Source organism: Pipistrellus kuhlii, unplaced genomic scaffold, assembly GCF_014108245.1.
Source record: "Pipistrellus kuhlii isolate mPipKuh1 unplaced genomic scaffold, mPipKuh1.p scaffold_m20_p_1, whole genome shotgun sequence".
Lineage (NCBI taxonomy): Eukaryota > Metazoa > Chordata > Mammalia > Chiroptera > Vespertilionidae > Pipistrellus > Pipistrellus kuhlii.
The window spans coordinates 150,688,932-150,710,089 of NW_023425404.1; the positions used below are offsets into that span (position 1 = coordinate 150,688,932).

Here is a 21,158-nt window from a genome sequence, read left to right on the forward strand (position 1 = left end):
CTAGGAATGTATGAGCTGCCCAGTGATGCGCCCCTATGAAGATGCCCCCTGGATGGATTCCACTGCTCAGTCAACCAGCTGAATCGTCAAATGACCCCTGCAGCCATTCGTCCTCATAAGAATTCTAGATTATTCCTGTGCACCAGGAGTTGACCTTATATTTCAGGCACCAAAATAAATACTGAAGGCTGCAATTACAGTTCAAGTCTTTAACCACTTCTTTGGTCTCCTTTTAGGAATCCGGTCTTAGAAAACTAACACCAGGTACCTTTGATGTGGAGATCTCTGAGCAGCTCTGTAGCTTCTCAGGATGGCTGACTTGCCTTTTCTCTCATTCTCTGTTATTCCACTTTGTCCAAGTCCTTCCTCAGCACCCACACTCAGCAAACAGTGAGCTATATGTGCAGTGTCTAACACCAGCCACTATCCACTCAACCATCCAAACAACAGCAACAAAACCCTTTGTGCAAAGCCTGAAATGAGGAAAGGAGATAGGGAAGGGGAAGCCCTATTTAGTAATAATTATATGTCCCTCACTACCCGCTGTTTTGCCTTTGAACCCATTTTTGCAGACTTTTCTCTTTATGTATGGCCCAGAATCACCACATATTTTACCCCCAAGCAAATAATTTCTAGATGAGAAATGCATGTTTTGCAACTGTTGGATTGTTTTAGTCTTAAGAACACCCAGGGCAAATAGTATCAAGAGAATCTTTAACCAAAAGAAAAATCAGGCTGCACAACAACCTAAGAAAACTAGTTATGTGTTGCCATAGTAACTGGGCCAGTCTCAGGGTGAAGGGCAGAGTTCTTCAGATTCATCTACTGTGTCTGCAGATTGACTTCCTTGAAACAGAATCATGTGTCCTACTCATCAAAACGGAACCTGTTATTTTCATAAGAAAAAAAAAAAAGTTGTAGTCTCAAGTTGATCTGCTTTGGCCTTTACCCTGGTGCCATTCAATGTCTTTTTATCTCAGAAAGGTGGGATTTGATAACTGGATCCTTTGGAACATTTATTCCTGTATTCACTAATATATGAAGGGCCTGAGCCAGTGGGGTTTGATAGTAATTAAACTTTGATGGCTGGAACATGACCTGTGAAATGAGTTGCTGGTCTCAGTTTAACTCCTAATGGATAGAAATCCACATTGCTCAGAATCTAGCCATACCCCCTTGCTTTCAGGAGAAGAAATCAGAAGTTTGAATGGCCTCTCCTGAGGGTAAACTGCAGGGCCTCTTCCCCAGGAATAATGCTTTGCCTTTCTAGGTCAAAGATATCTTCACAATTAGTCTCAAAATACCTTGTGAGATGTGTGTAAATAACACAAAACACATTTACAGGCTGGGCCACCCGGGTGGAAAGTACAAGTAATTTGCCCAGGTTAAAATAATTAGTAACAGCAGGGGTAGAGATTCCAGAGGGTCATTCTCTATTCCTTTTCTAAGACTACTGAAAAATTTTCTTTTTCACTCAAGAAACAGCCAATTAATGGGCAGCAGGAGGCGAGGATGGGTCAATAGTAGTGGATTCATTTTTAAAGGTCATTTTCATTTTAGGGGGTTATTATACCTACAGTTAAATTCTTTTTCCTATAACAAGCATCTTGATGTCTCCTCTAATAAGACTGAAGGATGGTGAAAAATGTGTATAGTGAGGAGAGCTGAGGGTTGAAGAGAGCTGGATCTGGTAAGGTGTTTGGAAATTAGTGACTATACAAAGAAGTATTCAGCTGACAAAAGGAAAGAGTCCTCTAACAGAAAGCACCTGCAAGTAGGTCTTAGTTTGTTTTGGCTGCTATAACAAAATATCCCAGACTGCGTAGCTTATAAACAACATATTTTATTTCTTACAATTCTGGAGGCTGGAAATCTAAGGTCAGGGTGCCAGTATGGTCAAGGTGCCAACTTTTCCAGGTTGCCAACTTCTCATTGTATCCTCACATAGGAAAGGGGGCAAACACACTCTCTGAGACCTCTTTCATAAAGACATTAATCCCAGTCACCAGGGCTCTGCATCATGGTGACCTAATCACTTCTCAAAGGCCTTACCTCCTAATACCATCACCTTGGAGATTAAGATTTCAACCTGCAGACTCTGTGGGGACATGAACATTTAGACTACAGCAATGTGTAAGATGTGTGTTGTATAATGAAGGATACAGAAATATCTAAGACATGAGTCCTGTCCTTGGTGCCCAGCAGGATACTCTAATAATAGTACCTGGATCCTGTGGTAGAAAGAAAGTTATTCTGACTCTATTTAGAAATTGAGGAAAATAGTGAAATATTTTTTTACGGAATCTGAGCTGGGCTTCATAGCATAGGTAAGTAATCATATGAAAATACTGAGGAAAGAATATTTTAGGAGTCAGGAACAGAGAAAAAGAAAAACAAACCAACAAAACCACACAGACTGAAGTCTGTTAAAATACACACATTGACAAGATATGGCTTGAGGTTTGGATTAAATTGTGGGACAGAGTTGGAGCGGAAGCACAAAAGGTCCATATTTTTTCAAAGTTCTGAAAAGCAGGTAGAGAACTTTTGAATTATATAGTAGGTCCTCGGGTTATGTTGGAGATCCATTCCTACTGCATAATGTAACGCGATTTTGGCCTTAAGTTGGAACCCACCTACATAAGTACCTATGTCATTCACATGGAGCACATGCACAGCAGTGAAACAGTAAAAAAAATTAAAAGAAAGATAGTAATTCCTGACCTTTACTTGTGATAAATAACAAAAAACATAAAGCACATATGTACATATGTTGAAATGATGGAACTTTCTTTTTTTTTTTTTAATAAATAAACTAGAGGCCTGATGCATGAAGATTCATGCAAGAATGGGCCTTCCTTCCCTTGGCTGCTGGCACCGCCTTTGCTCCAGTCAGAGCCACCTTTTTGCTCTAGCCTGGAGCCACTTTTCCACCTTTCCATGCTGGCCCAGAGGCTTGGAGTGACTGGGGCAGTGTAGAACGCCTGTGACATCGCCATGGTGCACTGTCCCTAGTCGCTCAGTGCCTGTGTATGCAAATTAACCTGCCATCTTTGTTGGATTAATTTGCATACTCACTCTTGATTGGCTGGTAAGCATTGTGAAGGTATGGTCAATTTGTATCTTACTCTTTTATTAATGTAGATGGGAGATGGTGACATAACCATGAAATGACTTATGTCAAGTCTGATGTAACCCAAGGACAGCCTGTATTCCACATAGATTCAAATATTGAAAATCAGAAGTTAATTGTGATCATTGTTTTTATGCAGTGAGATATTAGCAAAGTTATTTTTAAAAAAGGATTCACATAGTCTGATCTAAATATGTTCTATGAAGTTAGAACAGATTAAACTGAAAATATTCTGCATTTATGTCAACATTTGTGAATTACTTCCTTCAAAAAGGTCATAAATCATTTTGTAATATGTCCCTGCACAAGGTTGAGTTTGCACAAACTGCAAACTGAAGATGCCTGTGTAAAAGTGTTGACTCAGGTATTTAAAATGAACTATTCAGTTTAAGTGCTGGAGGCACTATTGTGAGAAACAAGGAAATGGCTCCCTGCAGCAGGAAAGCCAGCTACAAATCTCTATTTCCTTTCTTATAGGAACAGCAATGGAAACCTTCGATGTTCAGCAGCATAACCCCAGTCTGCTTTACAAGCCCTCTGATTGAGAAGCCAATTGGCACAGTAAGAATGAATCCATTTCTTGTTGAACAGTATGATTTTAGCCTATTAGCCATTATTTCTTTTTTGTCTTCAGCTATTTGGGAGATATAACCAAGTGGATCTTATAAAAGTGGCTGGTAAAATCTAAATTATGAACTATTTGGTTGGCTTTTGTGGCACTTGCCCAATACAAAATGTTGAGCAGAGAAAATGTGTATCTGAGATTCCCTTATCTCTGCTTTTGCTTCCACATCCATCCTGATGGTATCCTCCCAAATTCCCTTATTGTCCTGATTTCTCAGCTTTTTGGTTTAACTTCCCCTGTTTGTCAAAACTTGTTAGAAGGAAAGAGAGTACTTTTAGTCATTTACATTGTAGAGGAGGAGAAAACTATTTTCCTCTACTCTCTTAAGTTCAGTACCTGGGGCAATGGAAATTAAACTAAAAAACAAAAAGACAGGTTAGTGGGAGAAAAGGCTTATTACTGTGAATAAGGAGGCCTTTATAGAAAAGGAGTGAAGACCTGAAGAAGTAGTTATATTTGAGACTTATCTGCCATTTTAACAAAGAGTGATAAAGCTGTGGAGAAGTGATAAGAGAAAGAAAATAGGTTTGAGACTTCCTGAGCCATTACATTGTGAGAAGGTGAATATATGGGGGAAGTTCATGGAAGATGAATTATTTAATAAGGTTTGTTACACAGACTCAAGTTGGTGCCTTTTCTATTGGTAAGAGTCATCTCTGGTGGTCAAGAGTCCTCATCCTCTTGGTATAAGGAAGATACTGCTACAAATTTATGTTACCTTTATAAAGGGAAATGCTTGCTCTGATTTTAGACAGAATGGGGAGAGCAGAGAGCTTTTCCTGCTTCTGCTGTTTCTCAGTTGCCTTTGTTACCAAGAAGGGCCACTCCAGTATGCATATAGGAGCCAAAATTATGATACTGTTCTTAGAGTAAAGAAAGAGTGATTTATTTAATGCCAAGTCAACTCAGAGAAGACAGGAGGTACCATTGAAATATATCTCTCACATCAGGGGGTCTGGACAAGTTTTAAGGTTTAGGGGAGAATAGGGAAACATGAGGAAATGTTGATGGGGTAAGTTTTGATTGGAGGGTTTTGGAACTTGACCAATTATGTATAGGGTGAGGGGCAAGAGAAAGCACAAAGGAATTCCAGTCTGGCAGAGTTTAATTGGTCGGTGTTTTATTTATCCATATTTGATCCATGAACCAGATCTTCCTCATTGAAGGAACTCTTGCTTGGTAGAAGGCTCCAATGGATAAACCTATTACTTGAATTCTATAGACTCGAGATTCTTGGTTCTGTTCATTCTGAGGACAGGGGCAGCACATACACAGTGCTGTCTCTGTATAATAGCTCAGATTGAATTAATCACCAATCTATTTTAAGGGATCAGAACCAGTTTTAAGCTGGTCAATATGATTTGTGTGCTGTTTCACTTTTATCTCAAAATAATCCTTATCCCAAAGTGACTTATTTTGAGGTGTTATATTCTGTTGCTCTTCTACATATTAGTTTGAAATCCATCCACAATATTACCTCTTTTAAACAGATTAGTTATTTAAACTATTTTGTGGGAGATGCCTCTAGAGGAGAAAGTATGGTTTTTCCCCCCTGAACTGCTACTGTCCTGAACTTAAAATCATGTCCCTGAGCCCCACCATGGAGTGTAGAGCCACATGATAAGAGTATGGGCTCTCTGGAGCCAGCCTGCCTGGGGTCAAATCCTAGTTCTATCACTCACTGGCTATGTGACTTTGAGCAAGTTACTGTACAAAAAGAAAAAAAAATCATAATATTACCTGCCTCCTGGGACTATCATTAGGATTAAATAATTTAATATAAATTAACAAGAACAGGTATTTTTATGTACCCTGACTGAGAAGGATGGAGAGATCGAAAGGTAACCTGGTTCATAGGTCCACTTTCAACCACTGAGCCACTGAGGTCTTGCAGAACAAGGATTTTTTTTTTTTTTACGTATTTTGTTCACTGTGTATCAAGAACTTAACACATTGTGCAAATGAACTTAATGAATGAATAAATGAAATGCAATACACATAGTCAGCTTAGAGGAAACACATCCTCCTCCATTTGTCTATCTCAAGAAATGGGAGCTACAGGAGGTGGTGTCCTATGTGAGAAAAAGAAGTAAAACTCTGGCCAGTATATCAAGGACACTTTCCACCTCACACCTCAACCGAAGGACCACAGTCCGCTTGGGATACTCACACTTTCCTGTCCCTTGCTACAGTCCTGCATCTCTAGACCACACAGTTCAGCCACTAGAATGAAACATAGTCACTGTAGAGACAAGTTAAAAACAAACAATTCTTTCAATAGGGCTTTCTCTCCAACTTAAAGATACATGTGGGCAGAATCAGAGTTTTTGCCGTTTTCCAAAGAAAATGTATCTGCTTTTCCTGCAATTCCTGTGAATTTGCCTTGGTGGCAAGTCCCACAAGGCAGCTGTCTCCAGAGTGTGAGGTCCCGGCTGCACAGGAAGCCTCCTGGCAGTGCTGTCAGCACTGCTGACATGTTGCAGGCAGAGCAGGGGAGCGGCCCAAGCTGGGGACGGAGTTTCTGTGAGGTCTGCACTTCCCCTCTGCTGACTGCAGTTCAAGCGAGAGCAGTATCATTTGGCCCAAAGATTAAAACAACAAGTAATCAAAACACGCCCCGAACATCACAAAGTGTGGTGGCAACCGCTCTGACAATCACACTCTTGCCTTCGCCCTGTCTCCCCCCTCCCCCAGTCCCACCTTTCTTGATTTTGTTTATATAGATTCTAAATGGACCACCACTTTGTCAGAACAGAAAGAAGCCATTTCAAAGGCTGAGGTCAGAAGTCAATGAACCCCAGAGGGTCTCTTTTGACTAACCTTTATTTTCATTCAATAGACAGCCCTGACTTTTACTATGTTTTTCTAGACCTGATCAGAAATAATAACAGCAGTGTAAGAAGGGTAGGAAGAGGGTTTTAGAATGCTTTTCAGAGAGCAGAAGGCACTTCTATGCAGTATGACCATTCCTGGATTTAGTGATATTTGCTGTGGATTCTTAGCTCTCTCTCGCCTGCCAGAGCAGAGCTAGCAATAGGTGTCTGTGAGTGACACCAGGACTGTCTTGGGCTGAGTGGGACTGCTCCCAGAGGATTTTCTTGCTCCCTTTCCTCCCCACAGCTCTCGCTCCTGGGTGTAATACTCTTGCTTAAAATACACAAATGAACTCACTTTTCAATCAGCTGTTATCTCTCCACCTGGAGAGGAAAAATGATGCTGAAAATGTAAGCAAAGTCAAGCTTTAATTACAGGGGTCAATGGAAGGCAGCATTTGGGGTGGATAATTGAAACCTGTAATTAATCTGCGTAGAATTCAAACTCTCTTTCTCACTGTCAAGAAGCTTTCTGTTGGGTGAAAGGCTGCAAGCTGGACCCAGATGTGATTTCTATCGCCCAAATGATGGTGCCGCAAACTGAATCAGGTCATAGTGTTTCCGTGCCATGGGGGCGCGGAAGGTGTGAAAACCTCCGGCAGGAAAACAGAATTCCAAAGTGAACTCATAATAGGAAAAAGTATATTTGGAGCTAATTCCAGTCTTACCACTAAGCCATAACTTTTTAAAATTAATGGTTATGGTTATGATAAGACTGAAGTGGAGAAACTTCTTGGAGCAAAGAGGGGAAGCCAGGGAAATCATTGGGCCAAGCAATGAATGACTGGAATATGTGGCTTTCCACCCTTGAGTCAAGAGGAGTTATGTGTTTTATTTTGCATAATTGGAGTCAGAACCTTTTGAATGGAGCATACAAATTTATGTAAATAAGAATGCAAATGTTAAAAATACGTATCTTGGGATCTCCAGGGGATGACCCGGCGGCTTCATCTTCCTTAATTTTGCAGCTAGTAAATATTGTGTGGTGAAAACTCAAAATTAACATATTCCCCCAAATCCCATAATGTTATAACTGGAAGACTTTCTTGGTAATTTATCGGAGATACTCTGGGAATGAATTAAGACTGGTTATTTTAATGTATTTGACAATAAGAATGTTACCCCCCCCCCCCCCGAGGTTACACAGGGTAACAGTAAATGCCAAAGGGATTTGAGGATTTCAATAAGTTAATGACAGATTCAAAGCAAATGGTTGAAAGGGAATTAGAAAAGGACGACAGAGACAAAAGCAGGGATTTAAGAAGGTAGAACATGAGAGGATGACATGAAATTCAACTACCAGGCTCTGCCACAAAATTCTCATTGGTGCTACTGGCAAGGCAAGAGATGATGCTGAAAGAAGCATTATTTCAACTCAGCAAAGCATTGTGCAGATCATGTCAAGTCAGAACAACCTAGCTAAGTGCCATGACCTCCGAAAACTGTACAGAATACAGAGCAGATGGAGTTGTTTTGGATTAGGAAATGCTCATGACCTTGGCTAGCCCACCTTCCTTTCTCAAAGTAATTTAGGTGATAGGTAAACTTGTCCTCAATGAAAAGACATGTAACTTAACACATTACTTGATTTAACCAGAAGGAAATGGAGAGATAAAGTGCCTTGAGGGAAAGCAGTGTTATTAAATGGAAGGGTGGCTAAGAATGCAAGCCAAGCTCCCTAGGCCTCCTTTATTTCTGGGTGAGTGAAGGGGAAACCAGAGGAGCAAGGTGGAAGTGACTGGATAAACAACAGATAAAAAGAAAGGAACTGGTGAACTCAGAATCAATAAAATATAGTGCTGCTGTATTTCAAAATTGGGAGACACCAGTGGGAAGAAAAGTAGAGGTGTCCATTTTTATAGCTTAATGTTTAGCTCCTTTTAGCACTAGAGAATTTTTCTTACCAAAGGAAAGTTTATCTTAGCAAATAGGACATCTTAGGAATAATTTTGCAAATCACAGCCTGTGGAGAATAATTGAACATTGCATTAAGACATGGATGGGTCTGGAGAGACAACACCAATTCTATGGGAATTACCCTGGGACTTAATATTTAAGTGTCTCAGTGACCCAAGAAGATGAAGGAACATCTTCTGTTATACCCATTAGAGTCCACACCATTTCTTCCTGTCGTTTCTTCCCACAAACTTGTTTGTGGCCTCTGCTGCTTCCAAAACCTCCAAATACTGGAAGTCAGGAATTGAATAATCAGAAAATAATAATGCTGAGCAAACCAAGCCACTATAATTCCTGTAGTTTTAGGTAAACATAATTTAAAATTTTTTTTGAGTGTAAGGGCCCCTGATCTCTGTCTCTATGTATTTAGCTTTTGGTTATTGAAACAAAATACATTAAGCTAAGTATTTTTATTCTAGGGCTTTTGTGACAAGGTAGAATAAACTTTCAAGTTAATGGGTCAATTTTCTTTTTATTATTATTCTAAAATAATGAAGGTTTTAGTGGGGCACATATCAACCTACCCGAAGAGAACATTTTTTCAGCCTACCTTGCAGTTAGAAGTGGCTATATGGTGAGATTATGGCCAATGGGATGTGAGTAGAAGTGATGTATTCAATTTCTGAGTCATGCCCTTTTTAGGAAAAACAGGGCACTCTTGGTGGCTGGAATACACATGTGGTAAGAAAGCTGGAAGATCCACCTTAGACCAAGAGAATATGACTGACAAATAGCAATGAAGAGTTGGCATTTCTGACTCCATAAAACTATTGACTGCTTGTGTTCAGACCTGAGACAGAAATCCACTTTTATCTTGTTTACACCACTACTATTTTGGCCATTGATACAATAGCTTCAGTGGTATCCTAATGCACAATTAGAGCAGAGGGAGAGTGGGCTGCATGATCTTTGGGAAATCATTTAGAATCCAGCAAAGGTAGAAGGCAGAGCCTGATATATTACATATCAGTTAAAGGAATTAAAATGTTGAGTTGCTGACATGTATCTGTCAAACCAAGCCTGGATGAGAAGGAGAGATATGGAGACTAAATAAGATGATGAGCAGAACTCTGCTGAGCAGAGAACCCTGTCTTTGAGTTCTGATTGTAGTAGACACCATTATTTAGTATATACTGAATTTTAAAAAAAGTTTTCCTTAGAACTGAGGCAAACAAACTTTTACTAAAAATATTCAAACTCAAGCATTAAATGGAACCCATTCATTATCTGGTCAAATAACATTTCTATTAATACTTGTATGTAGAAGCTGTCATTTTATGGGATAAATTATTTTCTCATACCTTATCCTATTTCTCTTGTATTTTACATAAAATAACACTTATTTTTTAAATAAATTTTTATTGATTTCAGAGGGAAATGGAAAGGTAGAAAGATAGAAACATCAATAATGAGAGTCATTGATCGGCTGCCTCCTACACACCCCACACGGGATTGAGCCTGCATTTCAAGCATGTGCCCTGACTAGGAATCAAACTGTAACTTCCTGGTTCATAGGTTGATGCTCAACCACTGAGCTATGCTGCCTGGGCAACACATTATTTTGACTTAATTAGTTAGTCCTCTAAAACATTAACTGTTGCACCCATTAGAGTCCACACCATTTCTTCCCATTGTCTCTTTCCTCAAAATGCCTGACACAATGACATGCACATAATAGGCAGGTGGTGCTAGTCTATTGATGGCTAAATGAATACAGAATCTTAATTTGTTATTCAGTCAGGTATTTTCATCTTCTCATCTTTGTTCATATGGTTATTGAAGTAGTATTCTATGTGAGTGGCCAACTATAACTACTGAAGACAATTTTTAAAAAATATATTTTATTTATTTTTTACAGAGAGGAAGGGAGAGAGGTAGAGGGCTAGAAATGTCAATGAGAGAGAAACATCAACCAGCTGCCTCCTGCACACCCCCCACCGGGGATGTGCCTGCAACCAATGTACATGCCCCTGACCAGAATCAAACCTGGGACCTTTCAGTCAGCAGACCGACGCTCTACCACTGAGCCAAACCAGTTTTGGCTGAAGACAAATAATTTTTAAAATCAATATCATTAACATTATTCTGTAAATATTTAAAAACCAGAGTTAGGAATACATTTACATTTAGAATTCTGGATTCTCACTACCACTGAATCACAACTTAGGTTTTATTACATTAGGTCCAAAAGTGAGAGTTCAATTGGAAAAGAAATGCAGTCTGATTTACAAAGACAAGAAGTTTACCCATCCCTACATTGCTAACAGACTAGATGGCTTTATCAACAGGCTTTATATGCTAAAGAGTTTAAATAAGATTTATCAAATATGCTAGCCTTAGCTGATTTGGCTCAGTGGATAGAGTATCGGCCTGCAAACTAAAGGGTCTCCAGTTCGATTCCGGTCAAGGTCACATGTCTGGGTTTCGGGCTCAATTCCCAGTAGGGGGTGTACAGGAAGCAGCCAATCAATGGTTCTCTCTCATTATTGATGTTTCTATCTCTCCCTCTATCTTCCTCTCTGAAATCAATAAAAATATTTTTAAAAACAAATATGCCTACAATGGCAATTCAATTCAATCTAAGTCCTCCTGTAAATATATAAAAATGCCAGCTCCCAAAGCCAGCAGAAAATAAATGAAGTCTGGACAATTAATATCTGTCGAATATACTTAATTAGGTTTATAAAATTAATTTATTCAGAAATAGGCAGATACCAAAATGCTATAAAAATAAGAAGCAACAAACTTAAACACAAATCATCCTTATTATTCTGGTCTTGATCTACAGCTTATCTATAAAGGTTGAAATAGATGGTACCACATATATGGCCTGAATGCATAGACAGGATATACTTGATGTTTAAATATTAGATAATTGATCATTAAAAGCCCTCCCCCTACACGCACACACACACACACACACACACACACACAATCTCCACACCCCTACTATTGGAAACTACCCATTATCAAAGGGTAATGGAGTCATATTTGTATTAGGAACTTTTGTTTAGGCTATCCTTGTCTCAATGTGCTGACCCTTTTCCATTAAAACTGCCCCAATTTTTCTTTCAGAACCCAGCTTGAAAATATCAAGTGGAACTTTTGATGAAAAATGCTAAGTAAAAATGCTGTTCTGCTGTTAGTGACATAAAAAGAAACTTTATTTTGTCCCACCTGGGGATAAGGAAAAAAGATGACCTATGATTAGCATATATACTCTCTATTCATATAGATAAAAAAATGTAAAATCACTAAATTCTGAGAAATAGTTCTACAGAGTTATCAGCAGAATTTATGCAGTATTGCTGCCTTTGGAATACTCTGAGTACCCTTGAGAAAGCCCAAGGAGAGGAAGCCCTTCTTGGAAATACTGCATTCTAAGCATTCTAAGCCAGCCAAGCATCCACTAAGAAATAAACAGACATTGAATGCTGTCCATGTGCGAAGCAGTGAGCTATAAATGGTAATCTAGGGCCCTTTGGTATAAATGGTAATCCAGGACACTTTAGCAGCAATAATTCTAACATATAAAATGCCAGGAGCTGTCACAACCAAAACAACTGGACAGATGACCAAACACAGGCTGTGTGGGGTCACAAGATGGCAGAGGGTGCAGTTGGGGGCAACCAGGCTGGCAGATGGGGCAATTAAGGATAATCAGGCAGGCAGGCAGGTGAGCAGTGAGGAGCCAGCAGTCCCAGATTGTGAGAGGGATGTCCCCGATTGGAGAGAGTGCATGCTGGGCTGAGGGGTCCCCTGCACAAATTTCATGCATTGGCCTCTAGTAATTATTATAATACCTACCATTGTCTGAGAACTCAGGGCCAACCTGACATAAGTTCTTCATGTCTAGCCTCTCATTTCATCATTTTACTTGTGAAATCTAGAGAGGATAAAGGGCTTGCTCAGGGTCACAGACTAATTAATAAATGGTAGAGTTGCCGTCCCAAACCAGGCATGCCTGATTCAAGAACCTCTGCCCTAATTACCTGCCTAAAAGCTTTTCATTTGGATGATTTCTTTTCTATTTCTATTTGAAATATAATCAAAGTTTGCTGAGAGCACACAGAAGGATGCCTCCCCACTTCCCTCCTTCCCCCCCCCCCATCAAAAAAAAAGTATGACCTGGCTTATATTATGGGTATCTCTGGCTACAGTTTTTCATTTTCATTTTCCAAAAGGCCCCAGTTATAAATAGCAACTCTGCTCAAGTGGGAAATAATGTGTGAGCATGCAGCGTTAGGCTGGCCCTTTAAAGGCAGTAGCTTTACAAAGAACTTTAAAAGGGGTAGGAACTGCAAAGGTATCACCATGAGGTGTCTCCGATCAAAATAGTATTCCTCAGAAGCCATTCCAGATAACTTGTGTCCCAGTTTTTCTCCTCTGGGAGAAGGAGGCTTGGTGCTCACAGAATCCACGAGGCTCTGCATTTAATTTTAAGAACTTTAACACCCGATGAAAGGTGGTATTGTTAAGGTTCAACTTAACAAAAAGATTAGGTTAAAGCCTAAAAATCTCCACTCTCCACGAATGCCTGTTAGGTTTTTCATATGGACAGTCTGGCTGCCTGGTAAAATAAATGAGCATGAATGAAGTGAACAGAGAGCAGATTGCATAAAAGTTTATGGTCTGAAGAGCAGGGAGGTAATTAGTGGAGCGATGAACTCCCCAATTGTGTCTATGTTTTTAAAGGTTATTTCCTGCATTTTATGAAGGATGGGGAATTACATTGGGGGCCCCCACAGAACTTTGTGTTTACTATTAGGGACATTTATTTTAACCAGTCTGACTTTAGGGTTGGCTGAGTGCATGTCAGTCTTACGCAGGGGCTTGTAATCAGCTTGGCTGGGGGCTTGGGTGGAACGGGATTGTGCCTTGTTCATTATTTATGTCCCCAAAGTACCAAGCATAATTATTTCCACATTGAAGCTACTTGCTGAGAAGGAGAGGGAAATGGTAGAAAAAGAAAAAGAAAGACATTTTCATATCATTGTATCTAAGATTGCCGTTTTCTGATTATGTGGGGTCAGGCTGCTTTTCTTTAAGTTGCCTTCTAAAACCTCTCTAATGAATAGCTTAGTGAATAAATTCAACTTTACCTTAAAAGACATTTGCTTACACTGTAGGGGTGTCGAACTCAATCAGAGAAGGGGCCAAAATCTAAAATCCAACCTAAATTGCGGGCCGAATGGTTTACTGAACAGTCATAAACTGTCATTGTGATGGAAACGCAGCGGAGTGCAGTGATGACAGCGCGGTGCGGGCCACATTGCAAGGCCTGGCGGGACGGATTTGGCCCGCGGGCCTTGTGTTTGACACATGTGGCTTACAGAATAACTCTTCATATATATATATATATATATATATATATATATATATATATATATGAAGAGTTATTGATTTCAGAGAGGAAAGGAGAGGTGAAGAGAGATAGAAACATCAATGATGAGAGAGAATCATTGACCGTCTGCTTCCTGCATGTTCCCTACTGGGGATCGAGCCCACAACCAGAATCAAACCTGGGACTCTTCATTTTGCAGGCTGACTCTCCACTGAGCCAAACCAGCTAGGGCCAGAATAACTCTTAAAAGGCTCTATTCATTTACATGAGGCAGAAACCGAACTTTTACACTAAGAACTTTCAAATAGAATCAGCCATAAGAGGCATGTTGAGATTAAAACGAAGTACAATAGAAGAGCAAGAGGGAGGGAGAGAGAGGAAGTTGTTTCCTTCCTTCGCTGCACCAGTGAAAGTGATCTTGCCAAGGTCAGCAGGAAAATCCTAACTGCTAAACCCAGAGTACGTTTCAATTCTTCTCTAACTTGATGCAATTGACCTCTTCTTGAAAGTTGTTCCTCTCTTGGCTTCTATGAGAGATGACTTCTAATTCTCATTTGACTTACCTGTCTTTTGCTATTTCATTCTCCCTCAACAATACCTCCAGTTTTGTGTCCCCCAGTGATCCATTCTTGGTGCACTTTTTTTCTTTAAATCAATCTCTCTCCCTGAGCAATGTTCTTTAGTCTCTTATTTCATGTGTTCAAAATGTTCAAAACTACTACCCTGTTTCCCCGAAAATAAGACAGTGTCTTATATTAAAATTTTCTCCCAAAGTTGCGCTAGGTCTTATTTTCGGAGAATGTCTTATTTTCGGGGAAACACTGTAGTTAGTTTCTCTTCTCCAAATGAATGTTCCTACCTTACACCAACAATTCAAGCCAGATACTAGGGCATTGTCCATAATTCTCCCCTCTCTCCCATCCATTGAGTCTGCACCCAATTCACATCATTCTAAATCCTTAACATTCACCCTCTTCTTCCCCATTGTGATTACTGTGATTAAGGCCTTCATCTTCTCTCATCCGGTTACTGATGAGCCTTCTGTTTCCTGTATCTTCACTCTCACCTATTTTTTTCAATACCTCACCAAAACCACTAAAGAGTTTTACCCTTTCAAATTGCAAATATGATCAAGATACTTACTTGACTAAGAGGTAGAGTGGATCCCTATTGACTAGCAAGTTAGTCTAAATCTCTCTGAATGGTAGAGTGAGGCATGTGTGATATACCTGCCCATCACCCCTCCCAGACTCAGCTCCCATTGTACATTCTCTCCAATCCTACACGCTACTCTTCACTTCATGACTTTGTGCCATTGTGCATGCTGTTCCCTCTACTTGTTCCAACCTCATTCCCTTCTCTTCTTCAAAGTCTCTCTTACAATTCCCTTCCACTTCTCTCCCACCCCTTCTTCAACCTTTATTCTAAGTTAAAACTGTATTTTGTATGTTCTCTTTCCAGCATTGATCTCACGTTGTAGAAATTTTTTTCTTATATTTCCAATCTCTTCTTAGTAATGGAGCACGTTTCTTATCTTTGTACACTACAGGGTGTGGCTCAGCATATGACATGCTACACACTGAATGCTCTGGAAATTCTGTTTGTGCTTATGAATTCTCTGTCTGTTCCTTTCACCACACACACAGAATTCAATGCTCATACAAACCCACAACTCAGAACTTCTCTACCCACTTACAGATTTTAGAATTCTCTTGGCTAGTTACCTGATTCTAAACTTTCATGAATGGGGGAAATTGAATACTCCTCACAGACGATTAATGCTGATAATTATGTGGAGCTCATTATAAGAAAAGGACAGATTTTTATTTGAGCGTAAGAAGATAGCACGTTGGCCAATGACAAGTCCTCCTTATTAACTGATAACAATGATAATTAGGGAAGATAGGCATATTACCCCATTTAGGGAATTCTACCCTATCTATTTTATTAAATAGCATTGCAGTGGAAGTTAGAACCACCTGCTGTACCTTTCGGAGCAAGAGTGATAGTGGTCAGTGTTTCCAGATGCTCTCTGTACAGAGAGAAGGAAAAATGGTTCGTAGCTCCAGCTTGGGCTTTTATCAGGAGGTCAGTCATGAAATCAAGTTTGGTCTTTTGACCCTTAATAATACCTAATCAGTCTTAAATTAGGTATTCTGATAGGGAAACACAAAGTGTAAAAAGATGAGAGCTTTTTACATATGAATTTAAATATCCCACAAAGAAGAGTTTGTAGCACTAAAATGTACATTCTGTAGTATTAGTCAATACTGGTATTTGTAATAATAAAATGTGGTGATATACTTATTTTAGAGGAGATGACATATAAAAAAAATCCTCATACAACTCCTTATATACACTCATAATTATACTAGAGGCTTTGTGCACTGGGACAGGAGGGTCCCTCAGCCTGGCCTACCCTCTCTCACAGTCTGGGACCCCATGGGGGATGTCTGCTTGCCAGCTTAGGCCCACTCTCTGTAGGGATTTGACCTAAGCCAGCAGTGGGACATCCCTCTTGCAGTCGGAGAGCCCTTGCTCATTACCAACAGCCTGCTCACTGTTCCTTATTGCTCAGCTGGCTGCTCCTTAGGGCTGCCATGGAGGCAGGAGAGGCTCCTGCAACCACTGCTGCACTCACCAGCTGTGAGCCTGGCTTCTGGCACTGACCACCAAGGGGCAGCTCCTGTATTGAGTGTCTGCCCCCTGGGGGTCAGTGCTCATCATAGCGACTGGTTGTTCTGGTTGTTCTGCCATAATGGTTACTTAGGCTTTTATTACATAGATAATCAAAATGTTTATTAAATATAGTAGATCAGTGGTTAGCAAACCACGGCTCACGAGCCACATGAGGCTGTTTGGCCCCTTGAGTGTGGCTCTTCCACTTGCCTGGGCAAGTCTATTTTGAAGAAGTGGCGTTAGAAGAAGTTTAAGTTTAAAAAATTTGGCTCTCAAAAGAAATTTCAATCGTTTTACTGTTGATATTTGGCTCTGTTGACTAATGAGTTTGTTGACCTCGATATAAGAAAACATGATAATTGTGTTCATTTAAAAACCTACCACACTCTTAGGGTCATAATATTTAGCCTCTCTTTAATCAATGTTTTATAAGCAAGTAATCAAAATTACCCTTTAAAATTTTATAGGAATTTTAATTTATTAAGATTTTAAAATAGAGTGCTATGTAGCATACTATTTTGCTCTTACAATCCAGGCAACCATAAAAATACATTGTAAACAGTGAAAGCAAAAGTTTACTTGCTAAACTATTCTGTTCTCTTTCTAAAGAGTCATAACTAGGGAACCAAGAGATCTATAGGGGCCACCACCAGGAAAATGCTGTAGAAGAGTTTAAAATTGATCTGGATTAGAAAATTAAAAAAAATAAGGCTAGAATATATACTGGGAAAGAGACATGAGAAAGCATTCAGGTTAGGGGTTAGCATGTGCAGAAGCACACAGAATCAGAGAGCAGACTGGAGTGACAAGATTGAGGAGTTTCTCAGAAGAATGAGTGGTAAAGGAAAGAATGGTTAGGTGGTAAAGGATCTATAATAACATTGAGAAACCAAAATTAGAAATTTTTGAATTGATTTTGTTAGCATTAGTGTACTCTGGATGGCTCTTAAGCCAAAAGATAATGTGATTAAATTTTTGCACAACCTAGCCTAACATTAGTTTGAATGGGACATTTTTATTTATTTATTTATTTTTTTAAATCTGTGAAACCATTGAGAAGAGCCTTAGAGCTTTTTTACAATTTTTTTTTCTGATTAAAACTAAGTACCTAATACCATTTTCCCTAAGGTAGTTTTAAAAAAGACTTAAATAATTACCCAGCCAGTGAGGTGCAAACATCTGGAAAGAGGTGAATATGTTCTTTTTCTTAAAGACAAGAAAAGGAAATGTAACTAATTCTGCTTAAATTGGAGGCATGTAGGTCATGTGTACAGAGTTTCAAGGTTGTTTCCCTCAATGACAAAATGAGCGCTTGTGGAAATAAATAGCTGACATTTTCAAGATTCAAAAAGTTAGTAAAATCCTTCAGTACTCCCAAAGGTCTTAGTTTCCCATTCTAGCATAGAATTGCTACCTACTGTAAGAAGACAGAACAAACACCACAACCTTCTCCAATATTCTCTTAGTCTGAGTCCTATTGTAGGGTCTCTGTAAATAATGGAAATCTCTCTTTAATCAGTGTTTTTTTTTTTTTTTTTTTTTTTTTTTTTTTTTTTTTTTTTTTTTTTAAATACCCACAGAATAAAATTCTGGGAGCATGTGTAATGATCTGCTATTGTAATAGAGTAAGATTTTCTAAGCTTAAAAGTACATATTGAGCCGAAACTGGTTTGGCTCAGTGGATAGAGCGTCTGCCTGAGGACTGAAAGGTCCCGGGTTCGATTCCAGTCAGAGGCATGTACCTTGGTTGCGGGCGCATCCCCAGTAGGGGTTGTGCAAGAGGCAGCTGATCGATGATTCTCTCTCATTGATGTTTCTAACTCTCTATCCCTCTCTCTTCCTCTTTGTAAAATATCAATAAAATATATATTTTTTAAAAGGAAAAAGAAGTACATATTGGAACACGAGTGTGCTAATAGATCTAGGAAACAATTATTAATGACCATTAAAACTGTCAGCTCAAACATTAATTAGGAATTTTATAAAGGAGAGGTCAGGCTGACAATACCTGCAAGCACTAATTAATTTTAACATCACTAAAAGTGGGGCACTCAGACTTTATATGTCCCATTATGTGATACAACCAGAGGTTTATAGCAACACCTGTGAAGTATTCTGGCCCCAAAAATTAAACCAGAAGTTTACTAACTCTATAGCTCTAACTTGGGACAAAATTTAGGGGATAGAGGAACATGGTAAATGACATCCCAAGGAAACAGTCATCCAGATCCAAAAAGTGGGAAATCCTTAGGGCAATGACACAGTATCTTCAACAAATAAGTGGCATAGAATATAAAAGTGAAGAAAAACCTTAGTGACATGTCAGCCAAACACAGCACATAAACTGAATTTTAATCTGGATTTTAAAATCCAATTCTGAATGACATTTTTAAAAAAGAGAGAAAACCCAGTCAGACTGGATATTAGATATTAAGGAGATATTACAGGTATTGACGGGTATGTTAGTTGTTATTTGAAAAGACCTTATCAGCTAGAGAAATATTCTGAAGTACTGATATATGACAAGATATTATGTCTGAGATTTATTTTAAAATACTTCAGCAAAAGAATAGTGAGGGGTGGGAGGGAATAGATGCAACAAGAATTGCAGAACGTTGATAATTAGTATACTGGGTAATGAATGCATGTGAGTTTATTATAATACTATTGGCTCTGTGTATGACATTTGTGCACTGGGGGTGGTGGTGGTGGTGGGGGGCAGTTCCTCAGTCCGGCCTGAACCCTATTACAGCCCAGGACCCTGCCTACCGCAGAAGCAGAAGAGGTGCTCACCAGCTGTGAGCCCAGCTTCTGGCTGAGCGGCGGTCCCCCTGTGCAAGCACACTGACCATCAGGGGGCAGCTCCTGCATTGAGCATCTGCCCCCTGGTGGTTAGTGTGCATCATAGCAACCGGTCATTCTGTTGTTTGGTCGATTTGCATTTTAGTCTTTTATTACATAGGATTCCCTTTACTTTTGTATGTTTGGGAATCTCTGTTCAAATTATTTAAAAGTTGTTGGTAAAAACCATGAAGGAAGAGGTTAATATATTTTTCATATACAAAATTAAGAATTGCCATGACTTCTTAAACAATAGGCTGGAAAAAATATTTGTTACAGATGTGGCAGACAAAGGGTTAAGATCTGTTTTCATACAAACTCATGCATGTATCTATACATATACAAACCAATGAGAAGACTAAAAACCCAATAGCTAAACGTTATAAACATGAAATTTAAAAGGGGAAATGCAAATTGCTTTAAATATCCCATTAGAAATAATCATAAAAAAGCAAATTAAAAATTTTTGAACTTCAACCCAAGCTATTCTCCAGAATATATATGACTTTTATGTCCCGGAAAACAGTCATTTCCTATGATCAATAGAGAAATGTTTAAAAATAGCAGCAGCTTTTTTGTTAAATGCCAAAAAGTGTCATGTGCTATACAGTCAGGACTATTTTTGGAAAGTCTTCCTAACACTTCTACAGTGCCGATAAAATCCTGGCCAAAAATCCCTGCTGGGGTTGAAGAGGGATTCATAAAACACACACCAAACTCGGGGAGAGGATGGTGACAAGGAAGGGCTTTGAAGGGTGCATTCAGGGGTGCTGACAGAGCTCTTTATTTGGCTGATATCTGTGAGATTCTCCTTCCCCTCAACTGGCGGGCGGAGTTATGACATTACTGGCATCTGCCACAGAGACATCCCCAAGACATTGAACCAGCAATCATTGTGTGCCAAAGTGCCCTGGAGCCCACGCCTTCCAGTTCCACCCTAGGTCCAACCCTCTCCTGTTCCTCCCCTTCAAAAGACCCTCAGACCAGCCACGTGATGTTTCCCTCCATGTCCACCTGGAGGCAGCCCAGCTGGATCCTTTTTCCCCTCCCCACTCCTTCAATCCTGATTTTTCCTACCTCCGCAATGAGTCTCGCTCATTACTGGGGAATAAACTTTTTAACATGTCTTGGTGGTCAGTTTTCTGCACCTCAAACCTTATAATAGCCATATGGGCGTTGCTTTGTCAGGGTCTCTTACCTTGTACATATGCTTTGTAGTTTTCAGTTTATAGGTCCTTCATGCCCTTTGCTCAGCTTATTCCCATGCCCTCTTTAATAAGTGCATTATAATTTATAATAAAAGCGTGTGTGTGTGTGTGTGTGTGTGTGTGTGTGTGTGTGTGTGTGTTTAAGTTATATCCAGCAAGTGTGGCCAGTGGCATGCTTTGAGTTGCTTTATGAGGTGGTTGGCCTGCAGTCACCTGAGTGAGCAGACAGAGTCTGGTGTGAGAGTGGACCAGAGGCCTATAGTGAAGGGAGAACTCCAGGGGAACTCTTAACTAATGTTTGGCTATAGGGGCTCCCCGGAGGCACTGCTGGCTGTTCAGGGAATGTTCAGCTCTGGAACTACCCTAAAATTAGAACACCATAGGAATACCCAAGAATCCCCTGAGGATTTTTCTTTTTTCTTTTTTAAATCCATCCATATAGGATATTTTTAAAAAATATATATTTTATTGATTTTACACAGAGAAGAATTGAGAGGGA

At 39.6% G+C, this 21,158-nt stretch overlaps 1 protein-coding gene across 1 annotated transcript in view; it reads left to right on the forward strand.

Moving 5' to 3' along the window:
- RASGEF1B (RasGEF domain family member 1B) overlaps positions 1-21,158 on the forward strand; it is a 504,962-nt gene that overhangs the window by 358,580 nt on the left and 125,224 nt on the right. Inside the window, exon 4 of the mRNA XM_045571312.1 lies at positions 3,611-3,694. Coding sequence (XP_045427268.1) covers positions 3,611-3,694 — 84 coding nt within the window. The remainder of the gene's footprint in view (positions 1-3,610; positions 3,695-21,158) is intronic.